The sequence below is a fragment of the Pseudopipra pipra genome, chromosome 6 (assembly GCF_036250125.1).
Source record: "Pseudopipra pipra isolate bDixPip1 chromosome 6, bDixPip1.hap1, whole genome shotgun sequence".
In the NCBI taxonomy this organism is placed as follows: Eukaryota; Metazoa; Chordata; class Aves; order Passeriformes; family Pipridae; genus Pseudopipra; species Pseudopipra pipra.
In genome coordinates, this window is record NC_087554.1 from 47,218,216 (window position 1) to 47,242,967 (window position 24,752).

The following is a 24,752-nucleotide window of genomic DNA, read 5'->3' on the forward strand; positions in this document are numbered from 1 at the left end:
GGTGGATTTTAAGGGTTATAGATGCCATAGCTAAAATTGTTGTTCAATAATGGTCAGTGGCAAAAGTGTCTCAACTGCAACAGATAGGTCCAGGATTTTCATGTGTGCGTTTGTACCAGATACTGAAGATCATCCTTTCTCAATAAGAGCCTTTGAGGATTTCTATTGCTACTCAATGTGTGCATGTAAATGGTATTTTTTTTCTGACCTGCTTCCTTCACATGTTCCATCTGACTGAGATGACTTTACAGATAAGGAACTCCACCACGCAGGCTGAAATTTGTGCAGTTATCAAAGGGATAATTCCATGGGACACATCTACTTTCAAATTCATCATTATTGGTCTCACTGTCTTCAAGGTATTTAAGGTTAAGACTACACAGGCATACCTTGTTCAGTATCTGCAGTATTCTCATAAATTCTAGATGTTTAGAATGAAATTGAAAACCATTTCGATTTTATTTCATACCTAAAATTAGAGTAGTTGCGTTTTTTCCTACCGTTCTGTGCCTTGTTCATCAAGACCTCCAGATTTCTGTACTGTAATAATAGCGAAACCAAGTGGTCCATGTTCAGGTGTTAAGCTCAGTGCAACATATCATTTGTAGAGTCTCTGGAAATCCACTGGAGTATAATTTTTCTTCCTCTGCCTTTTGTGAAACAGATTAATGTGGCGATGATTGCCAATAGCTCAGACAGTACGAGTTTTTAAAAATGTGCTGAGGAAGAAAAGTAGTGGAAAAGAATTTTTAGAATATTTTCAAAACAATTGCTGTTTTCTTGCTGGAGATGAGACACATAATTTATCCAGGCTCAGTTGCAACTTCAGTGTGATTGAATATCAGCAGTGTCTCTGTAATGTCACTGAGAATGAGGGGTTTACAGCTCTATTCCCCCAGTAGTTCTGTGCCTGTCATTGCTTCAACTGAAGCATAGGATTAACTTTTTTCTTTTCTTTTTGTATTCCTTGTCTTATTACTTATTGCATCCCAAATAAGTTTGCTGTTCCCCCTCTATTTCAAAAGAGATTTGGGCAGGGAGGTAAATTTTCAATTTGAAATTATAAGATTTATTAATAGGATAGAGTTACAAAACAGAATTCCCACAGATAGTGTTAAAAAACATCCCCTGAAAATATGCTTCATGTACTGCTAAAATAGCAGGTGAGTATTTCCCTTTGGGGTTGTTGCCATGAATCAATCATTAGTGTTTAAGAATTAAACATGATACTGTAGTTGGCATTCTTCCTGGCCATCTGAATGTGTTCTGTCCTTAAAGTGGATTTAGTTTCCACTGTTCTTTTCCTGGTATCATAGCTGGCAGCGAAGTAGGCAAGGTGCCATGCCCCTGGGCTAGCAGTGAGCATGTTCCTGTGTATTAGATCAGCCTTATTGACTTAAAATAGTTGTTAGAATGTGAAACTTCTTGAAATGTGAAACTTCTATGTTCAGAATTAGTCCAAGCATGTTGATTGATACCAGTGGCCATTAGAAGTCTGTGGTTGTGGAATTTGAGCCAGAAAACTTGACAAAAGCTATGCCAAGTAAGACAGCTGCTGCTACACATGCCTGGTTTCTAACAGTACTAACTTTTCAACCCATCTGTTTAGAGATTTTTCCACAGGGCATATTGATAGTACGGACTGAACCCAGTGATTAGTGAGCTTGGGAATGCAGGTCTCTTTGATACTGGGGGGGGGGAGAAGAAGAAGGGAAAAAAGTATTCTGAGAAGTTACCCACCATAAATCTATTTTAGCCTGATGGAACTTCAATACTTGGAGGGAGGGTGGTGAGAGATAGGGAGAGACAACAGTTCAAACTGACCAGTAATGTTGTTTTTCTGCTCTTTGAGGGGTTAGATTCAAGTGAAAATATCAGGAAGTGCATAATATTATGTAATTCTGTATTTAAATCTTAATTTTCCATGTGAACACAATATGTAGCTGTCTACCCTTTACACTGTGAAAAGCGGAGATCTGTGAAAAGCTGTCTTACGTGTTTTGTTGTTGCCGCTGTTTTACAGGACGCTTTCATAAAATCTCCCTATCTTTTTTTCTGTTGGGTCTTGTCCTTGTGCATGTATTTCTTAAAATAAAAGTTATGAGCAATTAATATAAGCTCTTTCAAGTCAAACACTCAGATAATTCTAATGTTTGTGTTTTCAGAGTTCAAGTTTGTCTTTGGCAAAATGTTCTAGTATATTTATCCAGTTCAATTTTTTGGAGAGCAGGAAAACCCATTGGGCAAAAAAATCTTTATGAAACTGTACTTTTCTGGAGTAATTGTACTTTTTCTTTCTTTCAGAAGTTGTTTACTTTAAAGTTTCTTCTATAGAAAAGTTTTATTTTTTTAATGAGAGATAATTTTAGATATGTTGATCAAAAATACATTTTTCAAAGAGTTTGCAGTTGTAAGATCATCTAATCTGACATCATGAGTTGAGCAGACCAAAAATTCCATCCAGTTGTGCTCAACAGGCATACTGCATGTGGTAAATAAAACACATAAACAATAAGACCCTGAAGTCTTGACTTGTAAAGGTCAAGAAATAGAGAAAACATAATTTCCTTTTCTAGATGTTGCAGCAGTTCATCATCATCATCATTGAAAATGTGTCCCTGATTTTTAATTGAATTTTCCCAGCTTTACCATCTGTCTGTGGATGGGGAGAGTTGTTGCTTTTATACAGTTTTCCATTACTGAGGATCACAAAATAGCTATAGCATACCAGAGAACAAGAATAAAATGATGCATTCCATTTATTCTCAGCTTTATTTCAGTACAGTATGTATAAATTGTCCTTGAAGGCTGCCCTAGGAGTACCTTGAGACAAAAATCACTGTTCAAGCCCACCTAAGCCAGATGGACCTCTCTCTAGGGTGCACAAATAGAGGTTTACCGGGGCAGGCCTAGAAGTTTTCTACAGGGTTGGTGCAGGGTTCCACAGTTTCTGTGTAGTAGACTGTTGACAGACTGCTGTGTTCTTCATGCAGCTGGCAGATGTATATAGGGGATGTCTGGTGGATGAGGACCTCATATGAGGTCAGAGGTGAATGGATTTGAGATAATCCTGTGGTTCTAGCCTCTCCTGAAATGCCTGTGAAAGGTTTATGTCTCACTGTTAGGCTTTCTATCCAAGCATTCGGAATTACCAGATTTTACCGTTAGTATCTTTGCCAAGCAGTGTCACATTTCTGAAGTACATACCCTCAAGCAGACATTACTTTCTGTTTGATACAAGCAAGTCTTTAGTATCAAGCCTTTAATAAATACTTTGTCACCCTTTTTTTGTGGTGATTCCTCCCTTATTTGATGAAACAGTGCTACTGATAATGGATGTGAAGAAGGACTGCAGAATTATCTCTTAGAGTTATGAAAATTGAAACTTCGATGTTAAGAAATTTCGATTGAGACTTACGAGAAACCTGAACTTCATAGCCAGTGACAAAATTCAGTTTGCATTTGATGAGATCTCACACGTGTGCTTAAATCCTGGTGTACTGGGGGGTTGTGTAGAGCTAGGAAACTGATAGTAAAAATTCTTAAGGACTTGATATGCTGAACACTGCAATTATGGTTGCTGCAGGCACTTCAAGCTTAGCAGAAATGATGTTTTTATGGTTTATCTGAAAAGAATTCAAAAGGGAAAAATAGCCAGAAGTGTGTTACCGTAGAAATAGCTTATATAAAAACACAATGGAGAAATGCTCAGTATTGAATAATTCTTTTGGGATACATTGTTCTGCAAGCTGAACTCATTTTAAATCTAACTTAATATTTCATGGTCTGCGCTGGGTTATTTACATCAAAAATGAAATAACTTGAAGGTTAACTGCCAGTCGTACTGTGATATGACATACGATAAATTTAGGGACTGGAAATTCGGAGCAAAGGACAACCACTGGCATTCCAAAGTGTACTCTTCTTCTAAGTGCAGAGCTTTCAAGCTGACTAGGACTGCAATATGCATGATTAGTTTGTTTCTTCCACATTTATGGCATTTGTTTTATAACCCTGTGCATGTCCAGAAATAATGCTGCAGCCTAGACTTAAGAAAAAAGAATCAAGCCTTTAGGGGGAGTGTTCTAATAGGGAAATAAAGCTTTGGGATCACTGCTTTGAAGTGCAGTGTACTCTGCAAAAAGAGTATTTGCCTAGGCTGAAGTGTTCCTTCTATAACAGATTGATCAGTATTTTATAAGTATCTCTTTATGGGGAATGCTACAGTTTAACGTCTAAAATTCATGGTCTTCCTGGGGCTTCCTCTCACTGGCAACAAAATTAAGAGAACAGATTCATGGGGTGGATGCAGTAAGTTACAGAATCTAGTTTCACAGACTGAATTTATCTGATACACAAAAATTAATACTTTTTATATTTTAATACATTTTCTCTTACTATACGTCTTTGTAGTGGTTTTGAGCACAGTAGTTAATGAGATATAATTAATCTCAAAGTCTCTAATAAGGCTTTTAAAGGGACTCATTATTTGGATCTATAGACTGTATTTCTTTATTCCTCAACATTTAGTTTTCCGTTTTTAAAGAGATGAAAAATAACCAAATGGTTTTCTTTTTTTCATTTATTTGTCACAAGGTGCTTACTATGATGTACCTTTCCCATATTTAACTCTACATGTGTGTTATGTTTCTGGAGCCAATGTTCAGTAAAAGCTACTTGCAGAGAAATTATTAAGTTAACAAGTGCAGTTGATGTTTACTTCCCACTAGTCTTTCACAGGATACCAAGGACACACTTGTCAAATTTAGTTTATTAACCTCTCTGAAAGCTAAAAAAGTTGTATCTGTAATTGATTTGAAGTAAAGATACCTTAAACAGTGAGCAACATTTCCAATTAACAGACAAATCTCCCTTTTAAAACTGCATATTTCTTCTTGAATGCTGGTCTCGTTCTTTCTGGGTTTAATATAGTCACATTGCAGAACAAGTGGTTATGTGTGACAGCCTTAAGTATCTTCAGCGCCAGTCAATTTTAATATTATAATTAGTGCCTCAAAGGTTCAGGCAAATTTTCTCTCTGGCTAAAATCAAATGTGAAGACTGGATTCTCTAGTCCCTGCTTGGGTAAAGGACATGTGAAATAAGGGGAGGTAGGCCGTGTTCATGTTTTCACACTTGTCTGTGTCACTTGCTGACTGCCCCCAGGCTGTCCTAACTTACCTCCAGCTGCCTGTTTACATCTACGTTAACTCTTTACAAGAAGTATTTCTCTATCCTGCTTTACTGGATTCACAATTCCTAGCTTTTACGTCTGATCTAGCCTGAAAATTTGTACTTTGGCAGTAAGGTGGGTATACTTCTGAGATTTTCTGACATTCTCTTTTGCATATGTGTGTGCTGCCTTTCAGTATGCATGAGTGACTTTATGGCTTTTGGAACAAACTTAATGCATTAGCCGAGCTAAGCTCACTAAATTGCGGGTGTGAGGAAAAGACATTACATTTTCTATGCAGATGACAGTAGTCCCAGTGGATCATTCTGGCATCCAAAGATGGCCTTAGCTGGCATACTTACTGTTCTTTCATTCCTTAGTCTTGGACATCAGCCATGCTTTGGGTAAAAAGAATCCCAACATACAGTCCTGGAGGAGGTTTTTTTGTAGCTTTGAACGCCAGTAGTAAAGGCAGAATCTGTGCATGTACTTCAAATTTCAGTCTTCATCCTGTAAAGAGCAGAATAAGGACAACACAAGATTCTGTTTTGCAATAATATTCACACTGCTTTGCACTTTGCCTAGACACTCCTGTTAAGCAGGTGTCTGCAGGTGGAACATGCAGTAAAATGATAAAGCTTGTCTTGTCTTAGGCAAACCCGCTTTTCACTTGAGCATTTGAGTGTAAGGAGCTTTCTGTTTCAGGCACCTGCTTGCATTTACCATACTTCTGTGTGATTTGCATTTTTCTTTGTAGAGCTCTCATTCATGGATTTTTCCCTAGATACACATTCAATACACATCAGCCATCACCATTTTACCTGGGCACTAGGCAAAACGTGAGTTTTTACAGCTTCCATGCATGTGCATACACAGACACACTGTATTGGTCCAGGATAAGTCATTATTTAACTCAAGCATATAAAACTTCTAACCTGTAGCTAATTTTTGAGGGCTTGTCTGTAACTTTTAAGACAAATGCAATTAGAAATAATAGTAATTTAGAATAGACACATAATAATAATTCAGTGTAGGAAGAAAAATATTCTATTTTAATTATTTAATAGTACAGTATATTTTGTCCATCTTTTACAAGGTGTATTTCTAATTCAGAGTTGTATATGTAGCATTTTTAACTTCAGCTAATATTTTTCCACTAATAAAAGCAACTTCATATTGTACATACTCTAATAGCATATGCTGGATCAATCAGCCACCATAAAAGAAATTACTTTGTATTTTCCATATCCACTGTAAGAATTGAAAGAGAAATAGGTATTTCCCTGAGTAATGAGGGCAAGCATTTTGCATCTGAAAGATTCATTTCTAGCTTAAAAGGGGACTAAAATCTTTAATAAAATGAATACACATATTTAAATATTTCCTGGAGATTAAAATGTGTGTAGGATACGTGTACACAGATGAATGCATTTTAAAGGTTGATTAAATGTCCTCAGATTGCTGTAGGTCTCAGCTGTCTAGAAGAATGTACCACAGCAATCCATGAAGTTATTTACATTTCCATGCATTAAGTAAAGTAGTGCATGTGAAGATTGGGGTCTAGCAGAGTGTGATATAATTACATTATGAAACCAAAGAAGAAATTCTGAAAGGCCTTTCTATGTGTCTGATCGCTGTGGAACTGTGTTAAGTGACTGAGAAATGTGGTCAGGAGTTAAAACAGGTTTCATTGAGCAGACAGACTTTAAAAGTGTGCTTGCTTATATAAACCCTCTTTTTTTCCTGATTGGAAATGAAATTATTAATGTTTTTTGTCAGCCTCATTTGGATTTTTCAACTTTGTGAACTCTGAATACTGTGTACAGTTCTGGGCCCCTCACTTCAAGAAAGACATGGAGGTGCTGGAGCATGTCCATGGAAAGGCAACAGAGCTGGTGAAGGGTTTGGAGCACAAGTCCTATGAGGAGCAGCTGAGGGAGCTGGGGTTGTTTAGCCTGGTAAAAAGGAGCTTATGAGGGGACCTTATTACTCTCTACAACTACCTGAAAGGAGAGTGTAGCCAGGTGGGGGTCACTCTCTTCTGCCAGAAACTAATGACATGAAGAGAGGAAATAGTCTTAAACAGGGCCAGGGGAGGTCCAGGATGGACATCAGGAAGAATTTCTTCATGGAAAGGCTTGTCAAGCACTGGAATGGGCTGCCCACGGAGGTGGTGGAGTCACCGTCCCTGGAAGTGTTCAAGAAGCGATTGGATGTGGCACTTTCATGCTGTGGTTTAGTTGGCAAACTGATGGTTGGTCAAAGGTTGGACTCGATGATCTTGGAGGTTTTTTCCAACCTAAATGATTCTATGATACATATGTGACACCTGGTTGCTCACAATATAAAAATCTTTGGACTGCAAGACAGTGGATGTAGGTGACTGGTTTAGCTGACTTTACACGGAAAATTTATCTATCTTTTGGGCTTCTTTATCTGATGGCATCTGACTTATCTTCTGACACTGCACATGGGGTCTTGGACTGCAGACCGGTGTAGACTGATAAAAATTCCCCCATCCTGATCTGACAGTGGCTCTTTGAGACTTTTCCTTCGATTTTTATGTTCTTGACATGAACTTGCTTGTTTGGCTGTGGGTTTCTGTATTTGGGAGACTACTCCATGCTGTTAGCATGGATTTTTTGCATGTCAAATTTGCTAACAGTAAATGGGTTTTATTCTGAAATCCTGGATGAGAGTACAGTCAAAAGAGTTTTAGCTGTAAAAAAATGATAGCAAGCTTGTAAGTTTTTGAGCAGAGTGCTCTGCTAGCAATTCTGATCTTGGAATTCCTATATACTGGTGTTCATTGTGAGATAAGAATATTTCAGGAAAGCTAAGGCACAGCTTCAGCTACCAGCATAGTCTTCATTATTTTTATTCTAAGAATAGATGTAAATTTTATAATTGCTTTGTGTTGGAAGTGGAATGTATCTCAATAGTCTGACTGTACTGAGCAATTGGAAACCACTATGATGTTTTTTCAAATCACTTAGGAAAAAAAAGAATATTTCAGTTTGGATCTAACAATTTGTCTCTTCCCTAAGTTGCCGACCAGCAAAGAAGAGAGAAACTGAAAAAGAAGATAGCCAGGTGTGAAGAGAAAATGAGTGTGTGTGAAACTGTCTCCCGATCCAGCTCAGGAGACAGTGGAAGTCTGCCATCCTCTTTCGGAAAGGTAGATATTTTAAGTTTGCTAAATAGATACTATCATATAATTGCCTTCCATAACAACAGCTGATCACTGCTCTGCAGCAGCTCTAGAGCGAGGGCTGGAATACTTCACGCAGAAGAAAATAGACAGCTGTGAGCTCCATACATTCTAACCCTCCTATTACATGCACCTCCCTGCCTCTTCTGCCCTGTTTGTCTCTCCTGAAGAGCCTGTAACTGTCCAACGGGGCGCTCCAGTTACAGGTGTCATCCCACCAGCTTTCACTTATGCCAGTGATTGCAAATCTCTGGGACTGCGCCAAAGCTTCCAGCTCCTCTTGTTTGTTCCTTTTGCTATGGGCATTGGTGTAGAAACATTTCAGGTGTGGTACATTGTAGCCAATACCTTGTGAAGTAGATTGAGTGCTCCTTTTCTCAAGTTTTGGCACACCATTTTGACACCAGTGAGTCACTAAGTGCAAACTGAGCCTTCTGGTAGAAAGGTAGGCAGTGGAAGTAACTGGGCTGTCATACATTCGTGCTAGAAATGAAACCCTATTTAAACTTTATTTCATTTGCCAAAGTATACATTGATTTCCTTGTTCATACACCAAGGGACAGTTCCTCTGTTTAAATTGTTAGATGTCCTTTAATGCATTGTGAGGATGAATTAGACATGCTAATTGTATTTCTGTAGCCATCAGCATATATTATTGATAAGTGACAGCTGGAAAACAAATTCCTAATGCCTGATAAAGCATATGATATAGAGGATTTTTCCAGTAATCATATTATTGCTGGTGCCATTAGGAAAAAGCTGAATATACATCCTCTGCTTGTGGAACTGCTCCAAAAATTGTTTTGTTGAATTAGGACATTTCTGGGTTGGGGTGAGAGTCAGCATTGCATCCAGAACTGTGGGTTAAGATGTGATAGAAGTTTATGGTGCAGCATGAATTTCTCTACTAAGTGAGAAGCAAAGGAAGAGGGTCGTTCTGAAATGTCACAATAGAGTAGCCTTCGGATCTGTGGGACTGCTAGAACCTAAATTACTTTGAAGACAGTAGTGTATCTCTCACAGCACAGTAGAAGGACAAGGAGGCATAAGATGCCATGGGGACAGCTATTCTTCTCTTCTGCTCCTCTCTTTCCATGTAGCATAATAATGATGGTGACACCATGTGTGAAAGTTAATCAAAACAGGATGTTAAATTACAGATACAGATGCTGCAAGGGCTGCTAACTTTGTGGTTGTGTATCTTTGTGAATATGTAATTTTTAAGCAAGTATTTAGGTACTTAATTAGACAGAAAATATTGTGACACCTATGCATGCTGAAATCCTTAGATTTTTAATTTTATTTTTCTATACAAACTGATGTGGGCTTTTAAACATTCATCTGAGTTATTCAGCAGGTCAAGTTGGATGAAGCTCAATGTGACTTATCTCTGAAGCAAGAAAACCTGAATTGAGCTGGCCACAAGTAAAATCTATGATTTGAACAACTTGGCATTTCATATCCCATGTTCAAGTAATCCTAATAAGAGGCATTTCTGGCTGCTAATGATGTTTTAAAAGAAGTTAATCCATGCCAAAAGTCAGTTGAAGGAAGGCTACTTCACAGGAGGTTATATTTTCTCTTTTAACTGTTTGAAGTATGGTTGCCATTGCTTTGACATTTCAAGATCCCTTTCAGTCTGTTTTTTGAGACTTTTTTGTTTTCTGAAGAATTAGTTAGGACCATCTGCTTGTGCATATGAAATACAGATTGCAAAACACCCATTAACTGTTTCTAGTCTCTCTTGTTAATTTTGTATGCAACATACATGTGTGGCTATGTGAAATGCCTACTCAAATGCCTTATATTTGAAGATTTATTATACTGTTATGTTATTAACAGTCTGAAGATGTATTGTGCTTGGAATAGTTCTGTCAGAGTGAGAGATGTGACTAAACAAAGCAGAAAAACCTTCTGAGCATCAAAGAAAGTTGTTTTCATCAGGAATGTTCAGTACAGATTTCCTTTCAGGCTTCATAGTGACAATCACCTCTCATGCTGGTTGCTCGAATTAATACATTTCCATATGCACATTCAGTAATACCCCTTATTAATAATATCACAGTATTTGATGAAAGTAGGAACCTAACACAGTATACACAAAAATGCAAACACATGCATAAAAGGAAAGAGTGTAACAGGAACATAGTTTTGAAAGAGAAGAATAGTTATTATTGATGCCAGTATGCAAACTGATTGTATTCGTAGAGGGTCCAATTTGTTCACATATTTGTGTCGAGTTTTCTCTCTTGACTTTCTCAGTTTGTAACAGATGACATGCGAGGGTTTTATGACAGCAGCATCTCTAAAGGCAGCTTTAAAGAGACCTTTTCTCTGTCCAGGCATTGGAGAGCGGGCACTCAGCCTGCTTACAGCAATATGTAAATGGCTTATAAATGGAACTGTCTCAAGTTAAAAGAATCACACATTTATTTCAAAATTGCAGCTTCCGTATCTTGGCAGTGCAGTTCATAAAGCATCTCTGCGATCTCATTTTATGATGGTAGATGAACTATTCTATTGGAAGACCTTTTCATACAAGGACAAGTTAATTTCAAGATTTAAATTCATCTTAGTGTAACTTCAGTGACCCCAGTGAAAGCTGCCTTGGACCTTTTATGTGAAAAAGGATTTGGCAAGATTTCTCTTCACAGTTTGGTTTTTATAGGGCAGCTGATACTTCAGTGGCTTTTGAGTTGAGAAACTAAACTTCTTTTCTTTTAGAAAGTAAAAGTAACTTCCAGAGAAATCTGGATTCTTTCTCTGTGTTACTACTTTTGCCCATCAGATGACAGCAGTATGCTTTGATCTGTTTTTACTGAATTTTCTCTTCCACAGAGTCCATGAAGATTCAGATGTCCTCTCTATACAAGCATGGTGCAAGCACTATTCAATTTACCCAAGTTTTGTGACTAATAAAATTGAAGCATAAATATGTACTTTTTGAAACCTTTTAAAGGAGTTGCTGAAGTGTGTCATCGAGTAAATTTGTATCTTTGAAAACAAACTACAATTGTTTGAATCAATAGAATAGGAACATATATTGGTAAGCAAGATATGAGTCAAGATTTTTGACTCCAAATTACAGTAGTTATAGTTCTTGATAGTTCTAATATCTAAAGCTATGATATTACCATGGAATAGTTTTTTAATTGTATCTGAACAATAAAATGAAATATATTTTAATCACTGTGCTACTGCATATTTTTAGGCATGTTTTTGTCTTCATTTTTTTGTTTCCTACCTAAACATCTGATGTTTTTATAGATAACAGACTAGAGAAGAAATTGAACATACTTGCTTACAGTTTACTTGCCTGTAGCAACACAGGTGTACAAATAATCTTCTGAAGGTTTGGAGACAAATTGCAGGCAAACAGCATTTCCTTAAATCTTTTTGAAGTCACCAACATAGTTCCTTGTTCCTGATATTGTTTCTTTTTGTATTTGAAGGCAAAACTTCCTAGTTTAGGCAGTAAAGTTTTATAGCAGGATAAGGACTTTGAAAGACTTTTCTTCTTTCTCAGTACTTGAGTGAGGACATCTCACAACTGACACAAATACAGCGTAGGGTTCCAGTTCTCTCTAGTCACTTGGTGTCTTCTACTTATGAAATATTTGAGGAGGAAAAGAAAAGAACTACCCTAAGCTTCTTCATATGTAAGGAATGCTTAAATTCAGGATATTGCTACATCAATCCTATAACTTTGTCTTGTTTTAGGATCAGCTCAACTGCTTCAGAGGAATAGAACATGTCACTTTCATGAGGTGTAGTTGAGTAATTGGCCAATATCACTTCATACCTTTTCTTAGTTGCTATTTTGCATAGGGCAGGGAACCAGTCATCATATGCTCACAAATGCTTCTACAATCTGATTTATAGTGCAGCTCCATGAACTAATTTAGCCACTCAGAGTAAAAAATTTACAAGAAAAAATAAGCTACTTATAATATACAGTGAAGAATACGGAATTAGCTTTTCAAAACATCTATATAGGTGGATTCTGAAACTTTCCAGTCTTGTCTGTTTTCTGTAGTGCTGAGCTACCATTGCAAGTACTTTGTATGCAAACAATCACACTGGTAAGCCTCGTTATACTGCTTGCTAAGGCATTTGTTTGGCATTGTAACTGCATGTTATCAGTTCAGCATTTAATTATGCTGTAGTAGTAAAATAAAGTCAGCTTACACCATCAAGAAGAGCTCATTTTGCTTTAGCTAACTAAAAAAATAGCTCTTTGCATTAGGCATCAGCAACTGTGGACATTGGGGTACTGGAATACTGTAGATAGGTCTTACTGATGTGAGAGAAAATAGTTGTGAAGGAAATATATGGTATGACAGCAGTGTGATCTGTGACTTAATTTTCATGGTAAAATATCTGCATTTTTAATATTCCTCTAAATAATGTTTACTATATGCCACAAGATGTATAGTCATCATATTTGAGCTTCAATTTAAAATATTAAGTGTTTGTTAAAAACCTGAGTTGGTCTTAGAAATTGAATTTTCTTCTTAGGAAACACCTCTACTTGTATACATGCTTTTAAATCTTACAGCACTTTGTTGCTGCTGATGTGGACCTATATGAACTGCCTAAGTGTAAGGAAAGTATGATAATAATTTCAAAAAGTCAGCTGTCGGTTTTGAATTGGATTTTGTCAGTTGTTGTTTTATTTTAGTTATTTTGCCTTGCGTTTTACTGATTGCGTGGTACGGCAATGAGATTTTCCAGAATAACACTATCCTCAACTTATGTCCCTCACTGCTGCACTGTAAGCACTGTCTCTGGGAGTTATGGTGCCAGGTAGTTTGAGTGCACACAATGTGAGTCATCTCTTCTCCATCACACGGTTGTGTGTAACAGAATTTCATAGTTATACATGTGGTTGAAATAAATTAGTTTATACAAAATTTTGTTTGCTGATAGGCTTCTGGCTTAATCTTCTAGTTCTGCAGAATGCCTGCCCTTGGAGATTGTAAAATATCAGACATAATTTTCCCTGACTGACAGAATATTCAGTGCATGGCTCTATCCTAGGTAGGAAAGGAATATACAACAGCTGTTTTGGTAAGGTGCTTTCTAACTTTTCAGAAACATTGTAAAGCACATTTATGAGTGTGCATGCCCTGTCCAGGTATTTATGCTTTGAAGTTGCAAATTTTTCAAAATTTTCTCTATGACAGAAATAAAATTTCTATTAAATTGTTCTTTCTCATTTAACAAAAAAAAAAAAAATCTTAAGATGCCACTTAGAGTTAGTTTGTTTCTGTCTTACTTGTCTTTACCACAGTGTCATAATACAATTCAGGAATAATGTTGAATTTTTAAGCATGGGATAATTATGAGTAATGTCTACCTTCCCTGGGTGGTATGAACAGAGCATACTCAGATAAAATAATTTGCTACAGTGCAATGAATCCTTGACTTCTAAAAATGTATTGAGCCTTTGGACTCGATACAAAATGATTAAACTCTTGGTTTGATGTAGGCATCAATATTCTGTAACAGAGCACCAATGTTTTGCTACTGAAGCAAACTATTTGCTTATTTCCTGTGATTAGGTTTGTAAATCTGTTAGTACTGGGGCTGCTCTGAAACCAGTTTGATATTACAAAAATTGGATGTTCTTACACAGAAAATACCTCCAAGTTGGTAACAATAATTGGTGAGAGTACCATCATGAGCAAAGTTGGTAACTTGCAAAGCAATCAAATGTTGTTTTATTTTTTTCTAGAGTTTCTTGGAAGAGGAAGACAAAGATGGTCTCTTCCTCTGTGCTGGCCAGGCAAAAGACCTATCTAGAGCACTGTCTCCTTATGGCAAGCATGGCTTGGTTCACACTAATAGAGTAAAATATGCCACAAAATGCTCTCGGAATACATCTAGGGCATCTTACTCAACCTCAAGTACATCAAGGCCACCAAGAAACTGCTCTGGACTTTCACGTAGTCACTCCACTGTGAGCACTAGTCATTCCCAGAGATGTCAAAGAAGCAGCCCCAAAGAATGCAGCGGGGATCTTCTAGAGAGGCACTCTGAATACTTCACTAAGAGCCGAAAACCTTTTACTCCACGCACCTTAATATCAGATGCTAAATCTTTCCTGTTACAGTACAGATATTACACTCCTGCTCGAAGGAAAAAGAAGAATCCCCGCAAGCAGCGTGTGGAAGTTCAGACACAGACCGATGTGATCAGGTACAGAGATTGAAACTTTATTTTGAAACTCTAGAATTTAGATGTTATCATAACAGTATCTTCATAAAAGCAGCATGTTTTGCTTTCATTTACATTTGTATTTAACGAGAATAATTGTTCTGAAGTTAGTCTAGATATGCCTTAGCAAAAGCTAAGGAGGAACTGGTTTTATCTATACAAATTGGATGTAAAGTGCTGCTAAATTCAAACTGTGGGATCTTGCTGGTGATAGTCATTCCCTCTCTGTTCCCTAGGCTCTCTCTGGTGTGTGGTTGTGCTTTCTGTCTTGTTAAGAATTAATGAGTGTAAGCATGCAAGTAGTTCTCCACTGTTGCCCCTGTAGTCTCATACTTTCCAGTTTGTCAATTAATGCATCATGCAAAGATCCTTTTTTTAAATTCTTGAATGTGGTTCTTCATTGTCTTTCTATGACTTGAATTTAAATACCTTCATATATACCTTATATGAAATATTTTAAACAAAATTAGTGTCCTTCTCTTGCATTAAGCTTCTTAGCAAATTGAACAGTTTTGATTAAGTTCTAGTTTTACTGATACTACCTCATAGTAGGAATTTCCTAAGACTGGAATTATGATAACTTCAGCTCCATGTTGCAACTGTTGATTTTCTGGCTGGGGCTCATCTATATTCCTGGTGCACTTTTAATTTTAGGATCATCTCCATTCTAAATTCTGAACAATTATTTTGGATAATTTAGCTATCCCCTGTCAATATGCAGCGAAATTATGGATTTGGACCACCTGTGAATTACTATTGTTATCCTTCAAAAAGAACTATAACTTAGCTTTATTATGTGAATGAAAGTCTGGCAGAAATGTTCTAAACTGTCTGGTACTAGGTTCCGTTCAGAGGGACAGAAAATTTACACAGTGGCACTGATATTCTAATCCTGCATATTTTGAAAGTAGCCTACTTGGAAATCTAATACCTTTCTAAATTTTGTAGGTTTTCATGTGCAGAAAAAGTGTCTGGGAGAAAAGTTATGACTGAACAGCAGAAGATAACATTGAAGGTAATAATACATCTATCAGTCATCTGGGTTCTCTTAACCATACCCCTCACCATCATTGTGGGGTATGTACTTCATTGGTGCCTCAGCAGTATACAACTGATTTAGGTTTTGTTTTCTGTATTGCCATGAGATGAATTACTTCTGTAGAGGAGAGAGAGTTTCAGAAGAATGAGTGGAAACAATAAGGAAAAATATCGAGGCACATGAAGAGATATCTTGATTTATTTTTCAGTTGTTTCTATAAGTGCACTATCAAATATCTGTTAAGGTCATAGATAACTGGTGCATGACTTTTCAGCAGAAGAATGTGTGCCTTTTTTTCTGTTTACCCAGTTTTTCAGAAAAGACATAAAATCTGTAGGGCTGTTTAATCATAGAGAGTTATTAGATTCATTTTAATGGTTAAATTTTCCATGTATTTGCACCGATAGTAAAGATTTTTATCTCTGTGTTGTAGGCTGAAGATAGAAGATATACTGTGGATGAGCCTGACAGAGGAATAGATGCTTGTCCATGCGCCATCCTAAGGTGCCTGATTTACAGCAGGAAGGAATATTTGAAGTGTTCCTCCTTGCTTTCTATACAGCTGGTCCTTAGGCCATAATCCTTCCCTACCATTTCTCTGTTTAAGTTTCTTCTCACATGTCTTCTGTTTGGTTTTTTTTACATAAATGGCCCAACTTCAAAATTCATTATTTTCTTACGACAAAGTTCCACTGGGAAGCCAATTAAGAAAGAGAGCTCTAAAATACATGAGTATTTTTGTCAGAAGTGAGAGTGATGACACGTTAATACAGCTGTTAATTCTGTACATCTGAGCTCACACTGTAACTAAATACTGGATTGGTATTCCAATTGGTATTTCCCTTTAGGAAAAAGTGTCTTCAGGCATCCAGCCTTTTGAATCTACAATATGTGAGAATTGTAGACCAGAAGTATTTCCCACATCTTTTTCTGAAAACATAACACTGAGATTTAGAATATTGCTACAATGCAAAAGCAGTGTTGGAAATCAGGCCAGAACTCAAGGGCTCGAGCTTATTCTCCTCATTGCTGACCTAAACGTTGGCCTGACTTGCTGATTTGGTCTCTGCCCTTGTGATACAAAGGCATTTTTGTCTGAAGAAAAAATGTACTCTGAGTTAAAAAAGCACTCTTATGAATAGTGGAGGTCAAATCGCATCTGAAGCAGCACTGAGGTCTTTTGAGCACTGCATCTAGTGAGGTTTTTTAATAGTTTTGAACTATAGTCTTTCAGGCTTCAGTGTAAGCAATGCATTTTGCTCCTGGAGCAGGGTTTGCGGGTGTTCCGGTGGGTTTTTTTCCGAGGGGAAGTGGCACAGCATGGCTCTAGAAGAAAATGAAATGCAAGGTAGTACAAAGGGAGTTTAGAATGTTGTTCTCTTTCTTGCCTTCTGATCTTCTGATTAGAGAGACATCGTTGAATTCTCAGAGGTCTTCACCAAGGAAAACTGTGGAGGCTCAGTAAGTATGCTTAAACTGTTTTTCTGCTCATTTACAACATCGAACTAGAAAGCTTTCCTCAAAACTTAGTATATAAGGACTCCGAATAAACTTCACAATTTGCAGAATTGATATGACTATGAATTTTTATTAAATAATTAAAAATTTGTATGTGATTCTAAAAATTAAGACAATTCATTATATTTTCAGAAGAAGGATAGACTTCTCTTCTTTTACAGTGAATATGGTTTAACTTTCCATTTCTGTTTTGGTCTGTAATCTCTGAAGCAAATATTGGCAAATAAAATACCAAGTTGAAGGGCATTCTTACCACATTTCTGCACTGAAATTTGATGAGAATTAGAAGAGGTTTGAGTTATATTTAGAAACACGGCCAATGCTTTATCAAATGGCCTTGGGAAAGTCAGTTAATTCTTTGTGTTTTAGGACAGGCTTGTTCCTGCCTAACTTTGAGCATACAATATCAAAGATCAGCTGTAGATATCTTTCTTGAGGGAAGTAAAATTATAATCTTTAGTCTGGATGACAAATTTTATGTAATGAAAGTCATGCAAGATGTATTCCATTTTTTCTCTTTGTTAAGACTGAAGGATGATTCAGTAGAGTTTGGATGGATACTTTGGGAGATTTCAAAAGATGCTGTGAAAGAGAAACAGCACTGAAATATTTCCTTTTGAGGTTTTCTTTTTTTTTGTTTTTCAAGCAGAACTCCAGACTTAGAGAGTCTCCTATTTAGAGCAATTGGCATCAACAAGGCTTTAAGAGGTATCAAATAGAGATAAATTTGTTCCAAGAGGTGAAAGTCACATCTCACACTAAAAAGATTTTGTACATCAAAGAGATGTGTTTGAAAGGAGTGGAGGCTGTCAAATAAGCACTTAAATTTTTCGGAGCTTCCATTTAGGACTAGCAATTTTCAGCCACAGTCAGATTCTCTAGAAGCTCCTTTGGAAGCCTTTACCCAGAGCATCTAACTGCAGTTGTACACTTTCTTCTTGAGTGCAAAGCAGGTTCTGAATGCTTTCCAGGATTTGCTGATTCCCTCACTCAGAATCTCTGTGCTAAATTATACCACAACAGAAAGTTAGCATAAACACAAAACACCATAGCAACCTTTCTAACAGTCTCATATTTTGCAGATTGAATGAAAGGTTTAGTTTGTCCTGATAGACTTATCTTTTATGAAAAATAGCAGCTGCTACAATCTTTTTAATGGCCTTTCTCATGAAGATAAATAGACCTACTACATTGTGTCATATGTGTCTCTTTTTTAAAACATTTGACATTTGGTTTTCTATTCTCCCTGCAGGGAAGAGGAGCTTTTGTATTTAACTTTCATTGAAGATGTAACAAATGAAATTCTTAGCCTTGGCCTATTTTCTAACAGGTGGGTTACCGCTATTTTCAGTTTTGTAATGCTGTGTTAGAAACACATGGACTCAGTAAGAAAGGGAAGTGGTGATTAGTAATCATTTCTTTGCCTTTAAGAATATATATACACAGTTGCCACTTGCTTTTGTTGTGGGGTTTTTTTGGGGGTTTTTTTGTTTTGGTTTTTTTTGTTTGTTTGTTTTGTTTTGTTTTGTTTCCTTTTCTGTTTTGCTCTGTGTAAGAAAGAGGAACTGTGAAATACCTTTGGGTCATCTAATTTGATCTGCTGCTATGTACCATGAGATCAAAGCTTCTGTTAGAAACTGACCTGGAACCATAGGTGAAATAATGCTAAGAAAAAATCATTTCACTCTGCAGCATCTCTTTTGCTAAATTAACTGAGTTACTAATCTTTCTCACAACAAATCCTCAATCTCCCTTCTCTCCTTATTCCTGTTCCAGTACAAATTCAGTCTTCAGCATGGGTTGCCAGGATTACATTCTGTTTTAGATAAAGGTTCACCAGTTGCTAAATCAGAATTTTTTCAATAATTAAACAATAAATGTATTTGTGTAGTACTCTCCTAAATTCTTTACCATACCAGTTCTTTCTGATAAAGAACTCTCAGTTTATGTGAAAAACCCTACAGTATTTCTGGTACAGAATTTTAACCCACTTTTGTAATTGCACATTCAAAGCAGTCTAATTTCATAATATTCTGATCTTCCTCTGGGTTGATAATTTCCCCAGCTGTTTCTCTAGTCTATGCACTCTACTGTTTTTTTCTTCTCATGTCAAGGCTATCAATGAGAATGTTAAGTATAGTAAGTAAAAAAATGAGCAAATTTGGAAAGCAGTCTTTGTCTGCTCCTTTTTTACAGTAATGTTGTCTTCCCTTAATACCCTTCTTGCACTATTTTTTTAAAAAATAATTTCTCATGTAAACTAGATTAAATTCACTTGACTTTCTGAAAATGTGTTCCAGTGACTGTGTACCTAAGTTGTCACAGAACACTTTGTCTGCAGAATTTTTTTTCTCATTCTACTTAAGCAATGGAACAGAACTCTTATGACTGAGGACTTTTCTCTGGATTGTTTTTACCGAAGCTGGATTTTACTCTTTCCTTCTATTTACTCTTGTGTATGTCAGCCACTGTGGTGGAATTTAGAGATTTTGGATACTTTAGCATGCCAGTAGAACCACCACTGGACTGTTAGCGTCTCCCACCATATTGACCCAATAGACCAAATATGCACAGAATTGTGCTACAAATCACCCTGTGGTTACCACCTGCTGCCCAAAGCTGGGTCTGCCTGCTAAGCATGTGTCCAGTGGGTTACCAACCACAGGTTTCTGACAGAGCATAGTTGAAACAGTCTTAGTGGTCCCATTCAGCTAAGAAATGAAAATAAAAAAACTATAGTCAATAATTTATGTAGATCTGTTGAAAGATGGTTCTATTGCTGTGCAGTAATTTGATTTTTCATTTGTAGGGTTCTGGAACAACTGTTTGAGTGCCATATAGAAGAAAATAAGCACCGTTTGGATGAGGTAGGTGTTGACCCTGTAGTAGTCTCTCTCTCTGCATATGACTTAGGTGACATTTCCAAAAAGTGTAATGGTAGTTTTGAGGATAAAGGTAACCAGAATTCTCAGTGGGAAGCCTCTCTCTCCATAAATGAGATTTTCAGATTCATGGATCATGGCAGATCAGGAGTCACAGGGACAGTGCCAAAAAACTCAGTTTGGTGACACTCTTGTAATTTAGTCACTTGATTGCAAGCAGCCTCTGTTTCCTTCTGTCAGAATTAAGCCCTGAGTTTGAGCAGTGCTCAGGTGCTGTGGGGCTGGAGAAATGTCACTGTTCTTTCCTTACCCCCAGGCCAAAATGCGCCACATGTTGGATGTGCTGAAAGCAGACCTCGGATACGGCCCAGACAGCGAGGCAGAGCAAATCCATGAAGGCTGTGAAAGCTTTGACTCACTGGATCTGCAAGAGTTTGATAATGTGGAAGAGCTCAAGTTTACCAGTAAAGGTCACAGGGTAAGAAAAGCCACAAAAAGTGAAGAGTTCTTTGAGACCATGGATTTATCATTAAAGGAACCAAACAAATGTGAATCACCATTATGCAGGGAAATGTTAAAGGAGACACAGAGCATGGAGGACTTTTCAGAAGACATGGCAGAAATTATGGATGCTGGGACAGAGTCTGATTCTTGTGTGAAATCTGAAGAACACACAGACACTTCACCCACATGTGAGGCAACTTTAAACTTGATTGCTTGTGACAGTGATTTGGAAGTCAGTAAGGAACTTGATGATCTTGAGGAAAGCTTTGCAGAGGCCCTTCAGATCTCACATGATTATTCGTAATAGTAGCCAAAACTTCAACAGGAATAAAGCTACTTCTGTGGTGAACTGCCATTTGTCAAATAGTAGTAAACTATTTATTTTCAATTTATTTCTGTTTAAATATTGCTAAGATCTCTCTAGCAGGATACTATTAATTGGGCATTAATTAATCTCTGTGTCAATGTAGACTCTAAAGGGTCAGTTATCAAAAGAATTTTGTATATTTTGCCTATAATTGTATAACTTGGAACAAACTTTGAGAATACTAAAATTATATTTATATTTTTTAAAGCTGTAATAGTAAGTTATAAAATATTTATTGTTTTAAATAAATTAATTGCTACTGCAGTTGTGCTCCTGCTATAAAGATCCAAGATTTTGTAGTCTGCAAGAATTCAGCAACTTAACATCAATTTAACATAAAACAATGTCCTCTTCCAGAATGGACAAACAATTCCAGTATGTAGTACACTATGTTGGCACTCACAGAACACTACAAATGAAAAATCAAATTATTTCACAGGAAGAAAACCAACTTTAACAGAGCTAAATAAATAACTGACCGTAGTTTTTTATTTTCATTTCTTAGCTAAAGGGGACCACTAAGACAGTTCAATTTCTTGCATTGATGACAACTGCAGCATAGCATTCTGCATCAAGCTTTGGTTTTGGAAAAAGATTGAGTTGGGTACTACTTGATGACTACTAGTCTAGTAGAAGATACGTCAGGCACTTTGTACAGCAAGTGGAGAAAAGGTGGTGTACTTTATGGTTAAAGTTTAAATCAAAGTTATAACATGCATTGCACAAAATCAGCCCAAATTTCATTGTTTGATTAAAGAGAGTACAGCTATTTCCTGGCATTCATGTTACTGCAGAATGAGCTCAACAGGTTCTGAGGAGAAGCTGGCAAGTTATGTTATCTTGCTCTAGGTGAGGAACTATAAGAAGCCTTAGGAACTGGATAAAGCCTGTTCCCTAGTATCTTTTAGGATTGGTTTTAACCTTCTTCCTCCAAGGACAAGCCCAAGTTGTACCAGTTAATACACAACAGGCACCACCTGCCTCCCCTGTGCCTCGTGAGCATCTACCACAGACTTGATTCCGTAAGTGAGATGACCAGTTATAGCTGGAAGTAACTCTGATAGACACAGACCACTGCTTTACTCGTGAAGCATAAACTTTAGGCAAAAAAAAGCAATCGCAAAAAAAGTCTAGGAAAAGCCAGCAAGACAAAAACATTTCCGGCACAATTATCAGCAGTGCAGTGCAGAATGTAATTCCCCAAAAATGCAAAAGCCGCTTTCCTGGATGCCTTGTCCACGGTAATAAATTGCACTTGTTGACAATGACAGCAGACCAGGGTTTATTTTAGCCTTGTACACGTGGCTGGGCAGATGGGCACTCAGCTGGCTGTCGTCTTAATCTGGCCTGCAGCATGAGTGCTCTGGCTCACTGAAAAGCAGGTAAGATAAAGTGAGGATTTTGGCATCCCTCTATCAGAGCCTGTCTTGTTGAAAAGATGTGGCCACAGGGCTGAGTCAGTACAGTGCAGGGATGGGTTTTTCCTCAATCACAAATGATCACAGCCCTTCTCCCATTCACAAAGAAACTCCCTATTTCTTACCCCAGAGAGCTGAAGGGCAAGATGCCCCTAGGAAACTATTGTTTCTATTGTATGAAGAATTCTGATACGAAGGACTGGCTAGAAGACTAAAGAGTCTGGTTAGATGTATGCAAGTATAAAGCCTCCTTGCTCCTCAGACAGGACTTCACCCACTCTTGGGGCCCTCCATTCTGAGTTCTCCATTCTTGGTCAGTAATGAAATTTAGGGGGTTTCTTTCCTACCTATTAATACACTGTGACTTGCACATCATAAAAAAACATCACTCAGAAAACTTTGGCTTGTTGTCAACAGGAGTCTGATTAAAGATTAATAAGAATTTCACATTTAAATTCTATAAATGAAAAAATAAACAAAACACCACAGCAGTGAACCTCACAGAAAGGCACAAATAGTGACATACTCATTTCCTCTTGTATGAATAACACAAAGCCAAATAAAAACATTTCCTTGACCATATTTCCTGTTGATGAGCTGTATGAACATCAATGACATTTTTTTCTGGGTAGATGGAACTTAAATAAGGAAATAAATTCATTAAAGCAGGCCTTTCACAAAGAAAGTATCTGTCTGCCTGAACTGTAACTGTGAACATTTATTGGATCCATAGTGAAGTTTCTGGTAAAGAACCAGAAAATCACACACCCCAGTATGCAGTAGCTGGAGCAGTCAGCACAGTCTGCAGAATTGGTTTCTCATTGTACAGCCATTCTCATCAGATAGTGGGGAAAACACATTCTAGATAAATGTTATCTATATAATATCAGTTTATCTACAGATCAAAAGTAAATCCAGGCTGCCCTGCACTTAAGACTTTTTCCCTTCTATTCACGTTTAAGGCAGTGCTTAAACTATAAGTTGTTTAAGGAGCTTGATGTGCAAGCCTGACTCTCATCACATAAGATTAATCAACAGCGCAAGCTTTGGATTTTTTTTCTGAGGGTTTTTGGTTGGTTGGTTGGTTGTGGGGTTTTTTATTTCATCACCTTTTACTTGGTAATATACTCAGGTCTTGGCACAAGCAGTAGCAGAACAAGGCAGTCACGACACCACTACCAATCTGAATCCTTCAGAAGTAACAAGCTCAGGAGCAGTTGTCAGCTGTGATCTGCAACATAAAGACCTATTTCTGCCCATATTCATGTGGGCAATGAGCACATGTATCACAACATGAATGTTTTCTTCAAACGGACAAAAGCTGCTGATATTACTTTGCTCTGTAGCAAAACAGCCTCTTATCTTTAAAGCTACAGTTTTGTCATCACTGTTCTTTTTAAAAGGTACGATTCTGTTTATATACAAAGCAAAGTGGGGCTTTTGGTCATCTGAAGTAAAGATTAATGGGATCAAAGAAAAAGATGCTTAGATGTCTTAGGGCTGACCAGAAAACAAAAACCTTCAAGCAAACTCCAGGCTATCATTTAATCCCTGATGCAGCCCATGTGTAAGGCTCCTACACAGTTTTCATTTAGGCTTAGCTGCAGAATGACTTCAGAGTCCTGTTTCTCTGCATTTCTGTACACTTTTACATCATTTATAGCTATGCATCAGTAGTTATAAGAATGATGCAGCTCAACTGATAATGTTTCATAATTCAAGTACAAGTGGCTCCATCAGACAGTGGGAAAAAAGGGCTACTTTTTTTCTCAGCAATGATTTGTGCAAGGATTATGAACAAGACAAATGGAACATCAGCATAAACAAAAATTAAGCCCAGAGGTTCATTTGTAGCTCCTAATGCAGGCTGTTCCACTGCAGTGAAGGCACAGCTTCTAACCAAGATATCCCAGTAATGTCCTTCAGTGCACAGCTACTGTTCCTGTGTGCCCAAGCACCAGGGAAAGGCAGCAGCCCCAGGCCATAGCCTGGGGGAAGGAGAAGTAGTAATGGAAAATGAGTGTTAAAGAGATTATAGGGAAAAGGGACTGGGAAAAGGGAAATTACTTATTCCATCTTTTAAAAAAATGGTGAGACCTATTATTGGGTAGAACACGGGTGCAGAGTAGAGACTGGTTAACATTGGTCTTGAAACATGTTTTAGAGCTCCCTTAGTTTTTCTACCTGTGTATCATAGCATTTGTATTTGAGTATTTGAGACTTAAAAATCTGTGAAAAGGAAAAACCCACAAAATTGGGACTTAGGCTGTACTTCAGAGAACTATGGAAAACTCCAGCATCCCACTTTAGTTTTTGACCACTCAAGGCAGGAGCATACACTGCTAAGCAAGTACAGGGCACTGCAGCTGCATGATGTCTCTAGAGCAATCAACCTTTTCTTTCTGGCACTTTCCAGGCACT

At 37.4% G+C, this 24,752-nt stretch overlaps 1 protein-coding gene across 5 annotated transcripts in view; it reads left to right on the forward strand.

Annotated features, from left to right (window-relative positions):
- Positions 1-20,901, forward strand: part of SPATA7 (spermatogenesis associated 7) — a 36,186-nt gene extending 15,285 nt beyond the window's left edge. For 3 of the 5 annotated variants that reach the window (XM_064658924.1, XM_064658926.1, XM_064658928.1), the window contains 8 exons: positions 8,221-8,351; positions 14,122-14,585; positions 15,552-15,618; positions 16,076-16,146; positions 17,050-17,103; positions 18,413-18,490; positions 19,970-20,027; positions 20,359-20,901. In XM_064658924.1, coding sequence (XP_064514994.1) covers positions 8,221-8,351; positions 14,122-14,585; positions 15,552-15,618; positions 16,076-16,146; positions 17,050-17,103; positions 18,413-18,490; positions 19,970-20,027; positions 20,359-20,850 — 1,415 coding nt within the window. In that variant the 3' untranslated portion in view covers positions 20,851-20,901. The remainder of the gene's footprint in view (positions 1-8,220; positions 8,352-14,121; positions 14,586-15,551; positions 15,619-16,075; positions 16,147-17,049; positions 17,104-18,412; positions 18,491-19,969; positions 20,028-20,358) is intronic. The other 2 variants (XM_064658927.1, XM_064658925.1) reach the window with 2 other exon arrangements.
- The last annotated feature ends 3,851 nt before the right edge of the window (positions 20,902-24,752 follow it).